We start from the raw sequence: 12,758 nt of genomic DNA, 5'->3' as shown, positions 1-12,758 counted from the left end.
AAAATCTTCGGCTACGAATACTTCCGCGATCCTCAGTCTGTCTCGTGTTACTCGTAAATATTCATCGGGTTCAGGAGTAAAACAATCGCTGGAATGTGTACAAATTAAACATTAAATCCTACGATTTCCTTCAAACTCTCTCTGTTTTGTTGTCTCTGTCTAAACGAAGATGAGCCTTGTAAAAGATAAGTAAAATATCTTCAGTTTGTCGACAAAAGTCACGAGAATCGTCAGTGTGGGATGGACTTTGGCTCTTTCTTCCCCAAGTTTTCTTCCTGTTACGCCCACATCACAACCGAAAGCTTAACGCATTTTAGCTGTTTCTGTTAGATTTGTATAGTACATTAGTGAAATAAAGCCTACAAATGTATTACAGAGCAGCGTGTGATATCATGCTGTCTGCGTTACTTATCTTCGGTAAGTACAGCAACATTTTCGTGTATACGACACAGCCTTTAGCTTAAGCTAACCTTTAGCTTAGGTTATAGAGCTAACTGAGCTATTTGTCTGTCCCAGGATATTAATATTCTTGTGTTTTCCTGTAGGATATGCCGCCGTCTTCATGGTGCCCGTGTTATCGTGTCAATCAAAGGAATATAAAACAAATGATGGACGGTGCTGCCCGATGTGCAACAAAGGTAGGAAGAAAAGCGATGACTGCAAATGTGCACAACCACATATCGATAAGGGGACATTGATATTTGATCCGTTTTGGTTTCGTCTTTGAAATGACACGATAGACAAAAGTAGACGAAATGCTGTTCACAGGACAGCAAGAGTAATCGATCTGGAGAATCTTGTCTTCGCTGTCGTTCCCCTCGTATGTTTTATTACTCCGACTTCAGCGTTTTCGCTTCATAACTAAAGTGTGCAGTTTACTTTGCGTATACTCAAATGGAGTCGCGTCAACTAGCGCCACCTGTGGCCAAGTGCCATAGCCTACAGCCAGATTAACTTGTGACACACACATCTGCACCACGTCTGAATTTGTTTCATGCACAAAACATTTGTAACTTTCAATTTTGTCTGTTTTTGCATCTTGCAAATAAACCTTTAAACTGAATGAAATTATATTATGTATTTATTTTCAGCCTACAACAGTAGAAAATGCCAGATTACATACTGAAAGTTATAGAAGTCACCACTCGTGATTTTAATTTTATTTACTATAACAAAGAAATACATCTTGGACAAATATATGACACATTAATATTTCACTAGAGTTGTAACATCACATTCTGTAAGCATAGTCTGCCTGTGTTAGGAGGATAGGACCTATCACACATCTGTTATGTAGAACACAACAGATTTAAATCAGATCATTTTAACTTTTTTCTTCTTCTTTTTTTTTTGTCTTGTTTTAAGCTTGTTTGCTTTGCAAGGAACTGGACTCAGTTTGCAACTGAACAGCTCCACTCTCCTTTCTCCCCAATCCACTCTACAACAACAGTCTCCTGCTTCCCTTTTGAAAAACTCTTACAGATTCATCCATATCCAATTTTTTTGCTACTGACTTTTCATGGACCAAGATGACCTTTTATGTAACATGGTGTGACAACAGGGGGTTAGGACCTATCACACAGCATTAACTTTCCCTTTGCGGGCTGCTGGAAGCTGGGGTGAAAAGTTTAGTTTTACTAAAATCGCTGAGCTTGACTAAAATAGATGTATTTTTTAGTTGTTAATTACCTGACGAGTCGCTGTGATTTTGATGACAGAGATTTGCTGCTTCATTTTGCTCTGCTCTGCCTACTGAGAAACCTTCAATGGGTCATTTATATACTAACAGTGATTGGATGTTTAGCTGGGGGGGGTTCTGCTGAGTTTTGTGTGAGCCTGTGCAAAAACGGAGCACGAAGGGAAAGAGTGACCAAGAGGTGAAACCATGACATTTGTGCCTTTTCCAGTGCATTTTTCAGATGCTGTAGTAAATCTTGTCCATATTCAGTTTGTGGGTAATCTGTTTTTTTTCTTTCTCAGTTTCTGAAAGTTTGATTTAATGGGGCAGGACCTTTGTTTAAGCCCCCTCTTTCCCCAATGTAGAGCCGCCCCGTCTATTATTAGATATTTTATGTTGCATTCAGGTAATTAATATTGACTTCCTGCATCTCAGTTAAATTTAAAAGAAGAAATATGTGTTTTATTATTTTTATTATTGTTTATCACAAGCAGTAAAATGAAGCACAAGTTGCATCACCAGCAATGGGAGACAATAGATGTAAAGGCAAGAAGTCGGTAGTGACCAAGAAACCTATGAAGTACATTCCATGGTTCTTAAAACAATTAAGAAAGATTTACATGTAAATGTGTTAATAATGTCTGTTTAAACATGACTATTTACCATAATTGGGGGCAGGGATAGCTCAGTAGGTAAAGTGGTCGCCCCATGATCGGAAGGTCGGCGGTTCGAATCCACTTAACGGCTACCCTGAGGTACCCCTGAGCAAGGTACCGTCCCTACACACTGCTCCCCGGGCGCCTGCTTAGTGGGCTGCCCACTGCTTCACTGAGTGAATGGGTCAAATGCAGAGAAAAACAAGTAATTTCCCCATGGGGATCAATAAAGTATCTATTATTATTATTAATTATTTTCATGTTACTTGAAATAAAATATCTCCCTCCGCTGTTACTGCAACTTCTGCATAAGTGTCCATTTCACACTTTGGAGAGGTCAAGCATGAAAGGGACACAGTGGACCGATGTGTCTGTTACACGTTTTGCCGTGATACTGGATCAGGAAACTGGGCCACATTGAATTTGTAGATCTGTAATGTTGTAGCTGCCTGACTTACTGTATATAACACCCAACACTACAACTGTAGATTCACTCTGTGTTAAATGCTAAAAGTCTGACATAAATGTTGTGTTCTGTTGAACAGGTAGAGTTGTTCAGAGAGACTGCACAGCATTTTCAGGAACTCAGTGCCGTCCTTGTGAGATGGGGACCTTTATGAACCAACCCAACAGCCTGTATAACTGTTTCCCCTGCACTGCCTGTGACACAGGTACAGTCAGATGGGAAATCCTTTGTCAAATTTAGATTGAAAAAAAAAAATAAAGCTTTCATTTAAAAGTAAATTACAGAAACATCATTTTACACTAATGTTCTTTTTTGTTTTTTTTTTAGGTCGTGGTATCTTTGTCAAGCAGAACTGTACAGCAACAACTGACACAGTGTGTGACGTTTTAAATGGATATTACTGCAAAGGTTTGACAGACAGTAACAGATGTAGTTTGGCAGAGAAACATTCACAGTGTGAAGCTGGTCAGAGGATAAAAGAACCTGGTAAGAAAGTTTAAAGTCTAAGTCTATTTTTTAGATGAGCTGATAAACTGTGATTTTAAGTTTTTTGTTTTTTTTCTGGATTGTGTGTAACAACGAATGTGTTTCTTTCAGGAACCAGCAGAAGTGACACAGTGTGTGAAGACTGTCAGCCAGGCTTCTTTTCCAAGGACGGTGTGAGCTGCACAGGTTGGAAAACGTAGGTCATAATTTATAATAAAATCACTCTAAAGGTGTATTATATACTCAGCTATTGATCATCAATGTCTTAATGGAATCTCCAATATCCTGGGCTGTGTCACATCACATTGCCTGCAGTAATACCAACATAAATCTCCATGTGATTTAGTGTCATACCAGAATATCATTGCTATAGCAACACCATGTGGCCATGTTCTCTTGTTTGTATATACAGTCGTATATTATCAATTATTAATTACCAATAATAATGTGGTGTCTCAGTAGCTATGTACTGATGATAATCATGATTTTAATAATATAATATCTATAGTGTGAAAGTCACATAGTGATAAATAATTGTCTAATTATTTGTTTTACACAGTCTTGCTACATTTAGTTTAATTATTTTGCCACAAAGACAAAATAAAGGTTTAAAAAACTTTGACTGTTGACTGTGTTTCTATAGATATTGCAATAATGATTATTTACATGATCGGTGTGAAAATTGAATTATGACATGCCAATAAAATGTTAGTAAAATGATCAGTACTGGGTAATCGCAGATAGAGTACTGGGTAGTTACAGGTAACTAGATATTAAAGTGGAACCAGCTACATTCCAGGACATGTTTGTCCTGCATATCTGAGCCACAGACAGACGACAGGACAGTTAAACAGTTAATATTGATGGTCACATTGTTACAAAGATCTTTACAGTGCAAACACAAATAAACACTGATAATAATGATTTATTTATATTTTATTTCTTTTTTGCCACAGTTGCTCTGAGAGCCAGATTAAAGTTGAAGAAGGAAGCTCAACCAGTGACGTTGTCTGTGGAAGCGCATCAAGACATCGTTATGTTTTTATTTCATCTGTTGTGCTTTCCCTAATAATAGTAATTTGCCTTGTGACAACAGGATTTGTGAAAGCAAGGTAAGTGCCATCTAACCAGTGTCAAATCTGCTCCCTCTGCACAGCACCTACAGTCACTAACATGTTAATAATTCTGTTTTTTCAGGAAACCAGAAAAGAGCAGAAAAGAATTGCTCGGGGACTACCGATGATGCCTGAGAAAGCGGACCTCATGTTCGCCATCTCTCCTCCATTTTGCTAGCAGGATTGATGTCCTGACATCGATGATGGCTTCACCTGGTTCGGGACTCACTGTCCAACGTGCCACTTACACAGATGTGCACAGCTGTTTAATCAAAGTGATGCTGCAGTCATCTGTTGAGGGTGCTGACCAGCCATCACCAATTTCTCTGCTCGATGCTCGCTCCACAAACCACTTATTCTAAACAATCTCCTCATCAAGGAGTCTCCAGACTTCATGCTGCTGACTGAGACATCGCAGCAGGACATGGATCATGTTTATTTTGAGGAGATCTGCACAGCTGGCATTTCCGTCATTGTAACTGGGTGTCTTTGGGGATGTGGCAGAGGACTTTCTGCTGTGTACCAGCACAGACTCACATGCAGGCTGATGAAGTCAGACTCTATTTCTTCATTTAAGTTACAGATGATTAGGGTCGGTTCTTTGAAAACCTTTTATTGTATTTCAGTCTACTGACCTCCTGGTGTTGCCAGAGTATTTTCAGCTGAATTCGGCGACCTTTCATCATTTATCATTACATTGGGGAAGGTTGTAATACTGAGATATTTTAACCTTCATATCGATGGATCCTGTAACTCAGCTGCTGAGTCTTTGAACTTTAAGCACCATGTTTCTGGCTCCACACATATAAAAGGCCACACGCTGGATCTTGCTTTCTCCCTGGGTTTAAAAACAAACGATGTATGTGTGAAAAATGTACATGTGACAGACCACAGCTGTATATTTTTTAGTCTGTCATTTGTTCTGGATCCTTCACTTCATAAATTGATGATTCAAAGGTGGATTATAAATCACAATCCTGCTGAGAGGGTCCCTGCCTTTTTTGATGCCAACATGACTCATAGTGAAGTTCACACATTTATTTTGTCCTTTAACAATGAATGTAGGTCTACTTTTGACCCACTAAAAGAAAGAATTGTCCAATATTCAAGTTTTTGTACTTGGAAAAATGAACATATTTATTATTTTAGGAGGTATTTGTACAAGTTGGAACATTTGTGGAAGGCGTCCAAGCTCCAGCTTCATGAGTTACATGTTAAAGAATCAGTTTCATCAAAAAATGCCAGAATAGACTATTTTTCACATCTTATTGCTTCAGAAAAGAAAACTCTTAAAGTCTTGTTTGATACAATTAACAATTTTTTCTCTCACAATCTTCCTCTCGTACCAGTGTTTTTAAAGTCTGAGTGCATTAAGTTTTTGCACTGTTTTATAATTAAGCTAATGATAAACAGGCTTAAGGACAAGTTTGGGATTACTGGTGATGTTTTAATATGGCTCATGTCATATCTATCTGGGAGATCTTTTAGTGTTTTTATGAATTCAGTTATCTCTGAAACAACAGTTGTTCCTTCTGGGATACCTCAGGGGTCTGTTTTGGGTCAGATTCCTTGTCTGCTTCATGTGCTCCCTCTGGACCGAAATATTAGAACTCATTCATGCTGTGCAGATTCTGCTAACCGTTTAAAAGAGCAGCAGAACACATTTTTGTTCAAAGCTTGGTATTTTATGTTGTATTATATCTTTATGATATGTTATCCTTTTCTTTCTTGTATAATTGTGAGGCAGTTTATTTGTAAAAAGTTACAAAATGTAAATAAATTTTACTTACTCTCCTCTCTACTACACACGATACTGTGTCCTTGTTTTACAAGAATAATTGAAGAATTGAACTGTAAAGTACTAACATAAGTAAGGTATTAGTTTTCAGACTCCTTCAAATTTACAGTTCAGATTAAAGAAAACTTGTAATGACTTTGTCTAATCCCAAACTTCTTCCTTGCTTTGCTTACTGTGCATTTAAAAATCAGCCTTTATGATGACTTTAGAGGACGTGGAGGTGTCAGTCCATCTGTTTTTTGTTTGTTTGGTTTTTGCTGTTCTGTTTGTTTTGAAGCCCTGACACAATATACATGATTTCCTGCACATGCCTCACGCTAAGTACATGTATTATACTGTGGAGTCCAAGTGTTCAGAGATATTTATGGTGAACTACATCAAGACTTCACCATTAATTTTAGGTCCTTTTTATTCTTCTCGAGAAAGCACCTCATTGGTCCCGTATTCATTTTACAACAAGAGAAGCTCAAATATAAACATAAGAGTCACAAACAACTACAACCACAATTCCATACAAGATGTTCAAAATATAAATAAAAACAATGCAATATTTACCTGTTGCTATGTAACCTGATGAGATGCTAAATGCTCCTCCAGCTGTTTCTGTTTGTTGCTACTTATTTCTTCAGCCTTCTGTTGCGCTAATCGCAATGTTTTTCAGAGCTCTTGTTGTCATTGAAATTTTTTTCTTAAAATATATATAAAATATGGGTTTATGAGATACAAAAATAGTGTATTTAACATTCATAGTTCAAAACAGTAGTCATATAATGTATGAGCACTGTTTCTGAACTATAAAAGCTGAATTTATAACCAAATTAACAGTTTATCTGTGTTCTGTTGCTCCTCGTTGGTCATCACTGCCCTGCCTCTCCTGCTCTTGGCTGTGGGAGCTCTGTCTGGTTCCTCCATCTTCCCCCTGCTGGGGTGGAGGCACAGTTGTGATAGCGATGTGTGGCCTTGGGTTTTCAGCACTCATGGGGGACCCCAGATGGCCGGAGTCTCCTGGTTCTTTCTTCTCTGCCTCTGGCTCTCCCTGTTTTCTCTTTCAGGCACTGCTTATAAGTGTGCTTTGCTACAGATGCAGCAATTGGAGACCAGCATGTCTGCTTGTTTCATCCCCCACCCCACTTCTTTTCTCTTTCTTTCTCTCCCTTTTTTTTGTCTGTTCCTCTTTTTCCTTCTATCTATTGCCAACCTGGCCTTCTCCTCCTGTCTGCTCCAGCATAATATCCACACAGATAATATAAAAATAATGAATAAATACAATAAAAATATTAATAAAAGGAGCCTACAGAGAGTCCATAGTGCTTCTCTTGGAAAAGCGAATGTGTTTTGCACAACAAAGCAATCAGATCATGATTCTACAAACTACAAGTGTTTCATATGGCAGGTGTTTAAAAAAGATAATGTGCTGATCTGAATTTCCTTTAATACAAATACAACCAATAATTATAAATCATATAACAAACACAAATGCACCTATATTAGCCCAGTTTTTTCATATTTCACAAATGTTTGATTTTTTAGTGTAATCATGAACCTTAAAAAACCCCACATGCATCAATGCAACAGATTAAAAAAGAAATCACTGAAACACTGAAAATGTTGCAGCTTCAATCCTCTTCCTCGGTCATCTCCATGGATACATCATGTTTGTTACCTGTGGGCAGAGTTAAGAAATCAGGATGGAGAACTGAAGTGGATGATTGGCGTATGTGTTGAAATCTAGATAAGAGAGTGTACCTCATTTCCTGCTGCAGCAGATCAACAGCAGCAGGATGGTAGAGATGAAGTATGGACAGAAAACCAGCAGGTGGCAGAAGAGTCTTAGTACAGACACAGAGGGTGAACGAGGACGAAGAGAGGAAGAGGCCGAAGGCTCAGTATTATCAGAGGGTGAGGGTGAGGGTGAACGTGAGGGTGAGGGTGAAGGAGTGTACATTATGGTTGTGTGAGGGGGAGGAGGAGGCTCTGCAAGAGACATGATGAAGATGGTTCAGTTTATTATCAGGTCAGCAGTTTAGTTTATGCTTGTGAATGAATGCTTTTCTTATTTTAAGTTTCTCACTTCCTGGAGTAAAGAGAGAGAGGGATTAGTTTTAGATTTTTTTTGCCCCCGACTCATATCTTTAAAGCAGGAGTGATGTCGCTGCTCTGACCTTTGACCTTCAGCCTGCTTTGAGGAGACTGATGAATAAGAGTAGAACACGAGTAGAGCCCTTCATCAGACTGCTGCACATTATGGAGAATCCATTTTCCTTCAGGTCCATGTCCAAGTTTGACTTTACCTCTGAAGAAATAAGATTTTTTTGCTGAACCGTTTCTGGGTTTGCAGAGCAGAGTGACATTACTTCCTGTGTTCACTGGAAGCGCTGGGATCTCCAGGATCAACTGTTTTTCTGACCAGCAGAGACAAACAGAGTCATTTAGAGACAGAGGTCCACAAAGCAGAGTCATACAGAGACAGCAAGACAGATGGGAACAGATCGCTTTCTGTACCTGAAACAGCGATGGAGACTTCATCGCTCTTCTGTCCAGATGAGTTTTCACACCAGAAACTTCCACCAGATGAGACGGAGAGATCCAGAACACAGAAGGAATTATTAAACCTTCTAAAGTCTGCAGCTGTACTACAGCCCTCAGTGGATACTCCTCTGGTCCTCTTTACTCTCCATCCATCAGCTGTCTGACCATCATCGATACAACTCAGGGAGACATAACGGTCTCCTTTGAAGAACTGCTGATGGTTTGGGCTGACATACAGAGAGACTGGAGGACAGACAGAAACACAGACGGACTAAATGTATTTGTATTGTTGGTCGAGTGAATAATTTCACTTCCATAAACTCACCGGCAGAAACAGTCGGTGCAGACAGCAGCAGCACACACACACCTGCAACATGAAGACAGTCAATAAAGGTCAAAGGTCAGAGAGAGAGGAGTCTAAGTAAATTTTAGTAGTTATTCAAATTGCTGTGGGTAATAATACAGCTGTGGGATGACTATTCAATTCAGTTACATTTTATTTCTATAATACCAAAACAGTCACCTACTGACAGAGAAAACCCCAACGATCATGGTGAGGTTTTCTTCTCGAGTCATCTTTTATCCCCTCGCTTATTTATTCATTAGTTATTATTACTCTCTGGCTCCTCCACAGCATGTTTTTGGTCCCGTCTCCTTCCCCACATTTGCTCATAGACGGTCATCTGATGTTTTCTCAGTATAATTGAAGAACCTTCATCTTACAATGTAAAGCACCTTGATTCTTGTGTTTTGGAGCTGTATACATTAGATTTTATTGAACTGTATTGACATTTAGTTATAATTTCACAAGAATACACTTTGCTGGCACAGTTAAGCCCTGATAACCTGACTGTTTATGTTGTACACATTTTACTAGTTTGAACTGGACATGATCAGAGAAGCACAGCAGTTTAACAGTAGAATAACAGTTTAATAATTCAGTTAAAACTTGTAAGGAAACAGAAATTAGGGTCAAGTTTTTGCATTAGATGTGGGAGTGATCAATTAAATGTTAAATGTTAAAGTTAAATGTTTTTTAAATCAGATAAAAAATACTCTGCAGGTTAGTGCAGGATAAACAGGTTGTTTGCTGTACTGTGTGATGGGGCACATTGGCTGTGATGCTCATGGTCTAGTATAAAGTTAGTACGTATGAACAGTATACTTCCAGTGTAGAGGATGGAAACATCTGCTTTCATCTTGATAAATTTAGTTGTGTAAATCCACAAAGAGCAGTAAACCTCAGAGCAGCAGCAGGTCAGCTGATCACAGCCTGTACATTTATAAAATCTACCGCAATTCGCAATAGAAATTATTGTAAGTTATGATTCTTTTCTGCACACTAAGACATTTCAACCAATTTTGGGGATTTCCCACCTGCTGTATCTCACTTTAACCCCTGACCGTACACAATTTCTGTTTAGAGGCAAAGTCACCCTCTACAAAGTAGGAACAGAAAACAGAGCAACTTTTTATTTTCATGTTCACCTTAACTGACTCAAGCTGAGAATATTTATTAGAATTAAAATTTAGACTAAAATAAAGTTTGTATTCCCATCTACTAATATTATTTTATTATTACCTTAACATAGCAAGGTTTGGTTAGCTTTGCAGTGTACTGTGTGTACTTTTTCACTTTTACTTGAGTAAAGAAGTTGAATCAGTACTTCAGCTTTTACTAGAATATTTTTTTAATACCAGTATCTGTACTTCTACTTAAGTACAGAATGTCTCTACTTTTGCCACCTCTGGTCACTTTCATAATCTCAAAAATAGATTCATTTTTACTGACTTTTTTCCTTTTTTAGCAGGGGCGTAATTTCCATGGGGGTTAGGGGGGTTATGACCCCCCCCCAATAATCAGACCCAACCAATATAACACCCCCAATAAAATTATGAATTATCTTGCATAAATAGGCTGTTGATTTTCTTTACTCGTTTCAGGTATTACCAGCAAAATAGTTGCATGTTTAATCATCTAGGAATTTACCCAGATTTATGTTCAGCACAAAGTTATGCCGATGTTTTTGAGTGTGCACTGTGGTTTCCATTAGCTTCTGTTGTTTGCTAACATCTTTCTTTATTATTTCTTTCAGTTATCTAAAATGTTTCATATCTAGGTTTAATTAACTGTAAAAAGCTTGATGTTAAAAGTCTTCAGAAAGTCCTGACCCTTGTCTTAGATAAGTCAAATCCGAATCACATGTTTTCTGTTTTTTTCCTTAAGGCCAAACTTTCACTTCATTTTTTTCAGACCTTACATCTTTCCTTGTCACTGTAATGACCAAAGTTACAATATTTGTCTTAACAAAAACTGTCTTTCTTCTAACTTCAGTTTAATACTTAACTGAATTCTTACATAATTTTGCTCATACAAATACAACTAAAACAAACACAAACACAACTTTATATATCCCAACAACAAAGTCGTTTCTTTCACCTTCCCATAACATGTGAGTCAGGTAAAGTATGACTTAACACAGCAGCCTAATTGATGACATCACCATGTCACTAGGTGCTCGAAAATTTTATCCATCTATTCATTCTAATCGACTTATCCATTTCAGGGTTGTGGGAGTGCTGGAGCCTATACCAGCCTATACAGGCAATTTAGAATCACCAGTTAACCCCATGCATGCCCTTGGATGGCGTGACAATCTGAAGTACTCGGAGAGAACCCACAAAACATGGAGAACACACAAACTCCACACAGAAAGACCCCGTCAGATGGCTGATTCAAATGCATGACCTTCTTGCTGTGAGGCAACAGTATAACAGTAACAGAAATGTAGAAAATTGAAGATAAAATGTGCCTCTTAAAGTTATAGTGAATGTTAGATGTTTTTCAAAGCAGTATTAACTAAAAACAAACATATTTCTGTCTTTTAGAGACAGAGTGACCCTCAAACTCAAACAGATAGTATGAGAGAGAAGTTCAACTAATCTCAAGGAGACTTTAATCTGTCTCTGAAATTATGTGTTTTCCATTATTCATATGTGCTGGATCTATACTGAATTAATTAATAAATGACTAAGATAGAAGCTCTGTGTTTGACTCACCGAGTAGCAGAGAGACAGATGAAGTTTTCATGGTGTCTTAATGAAGATTTAACTCCACACTGAGCAGATAAACAACTTCAGCTTCCCCACTTCCCTGTTAGCACATCTAGGGATTTACTGGGACTTTTATTTCCTCCTCTCTGTGACCTCAGTATCAGTGTTAAAGGTTCTCTCAGTTCCTTAAATGTCTCAGGAGGACAGCGCTATCCTTTAGAAGTGGGAAGCATCGCATTCATCTGTGTTATCATTTCCCCCAGGCTGTCAGATTTATTCTCCTTCCAGTCCAGAGAACAATAGAAGATGATGTGAAACACTGGAGAAATCTCCCAGTATCAACCATCAAAATTAAAATCCTTTGTTGGACCATATTAGTCTTGATACAGCCTCTGCTGCCACATTAGATCAATCGCTCTCTTGTTATAGTAGTTGTTGTCAGGCCTATTTACCCCCACCACACCACCTGCCTGTGGCCTGTGCCCCCACCCACCTCGGACTGATTTGGTAGATTTGGTAGACTGATTCTTACATACAGTCTGCTCTGAGCACTCAAAGTGCTTTATGCAACCTGCCACATTCACACAAGCATTTTTTCTATGCTTTAAATGCTTTCTAGCTAACATTCACACACATTCATACTCTGACGGATGCATCAGAGAGCAACTTGGGGTTAGTATCTTGTTAGGATATTTGGCATGTCAAAACAGGTACTTACAAATGCACAGTATCTTGGTCGGCTGCTGCCTGTAAACATGTCATGTGTCATTTATACTGTGTGCTGCTCAGTAACATTTAATATTTATTATTTACTGCTACGTATGCATATGTTGGTTGTCTCTGTGGTTTCCCTGCTGTTTTGGTTTTTTTTGCTTGTTTTGTTTTCAGTGTTTCTCTCTCTCTCTCTATCCCTCTTCTTCTCTATTTCTCTCTCCCTCTTCTTAATTTTCTCCCCAACTTCTCTTTCTCTCTTCTT

General features: G+C 38.3%; 2 protein-coding genes across 2 annotated transcripts; one reads left to right on the top strand and one right to left on the bottom strand.

Moving 5' to 3' along the window:
* On the top strand, positions 1 to 6,205 carry LOC309693771 (tumor necrosis factor receptor superfamily member 5-like). The gene is made up of 7 exons (XM_082513293.1): positions 1 to 417; positions 546 to 638; positions 2,880 to 3,005; positions 3,128 to 3,286; positions 3,398 to 3,482; positions 4,243 to 4,398; positions 4,484 to 6,205. The coding sequence occupies exons 1-7, from the start codon at positions 366 to 368 to the stop codon at positions 4,527 to 4,529; spliced, it is 717 nt and encodes a 238-aa protein (XP_082369419.1). The 5' UTR covers positions 1 to 365; the 3' UTR covers positions 4,530 to 6,205.
* Positions 6,206 to 6,318: 113 nt separating this feature from the next.
* Positions 6,319 to 11,958, bottom strand: LOC309693769 (uncharacterized protein). Its single transcript, XM_082513288.1, has 6 exons — positions 11,789 to 11,958; positions 9,054 to 9,095; positions 8,702 to 8,971; positions 8,362 to 8,601; positions 7,946 to 8,173; positions 6,319 to 7,862 (listed from the first exon to the last, which is right to left on the bottom strand). Exons 1-5 carry the CDS (start codon positions 11,817 to 11,819, stop codon positions 7,947 to 7,949), a joined length of 810 nt encoding a protein of 269 aa, XP_082369414.1. The 5' UTR covers positions 11,820 to 11,958; the 3' UTR covers positions 6,319 to 7,862; position 7,946.
* Positions 11,959 to 12,758: the final 800 nt, after the last annotated feature.

Source organism: Aulonocara stuartgranti (genome assembly GCF_965226115.1).
Source record: "Aulonocara stuartgranti genome assembly, chromosome: 18".
In the NCBI taxonomy this organism is placed as follows: domain Eukaryota; kingdom Metazoa; phylum Chordata; class Actinopteri; order Cichliformes; family Cichlidae; genus Aulonocara; species Aulonocara stuartgranti.
The sequence above is the reverse complement of the archived record's forward strand: the minus strand, read 5'-3'. Positions and strand labels throughout refer to the sequence as shown.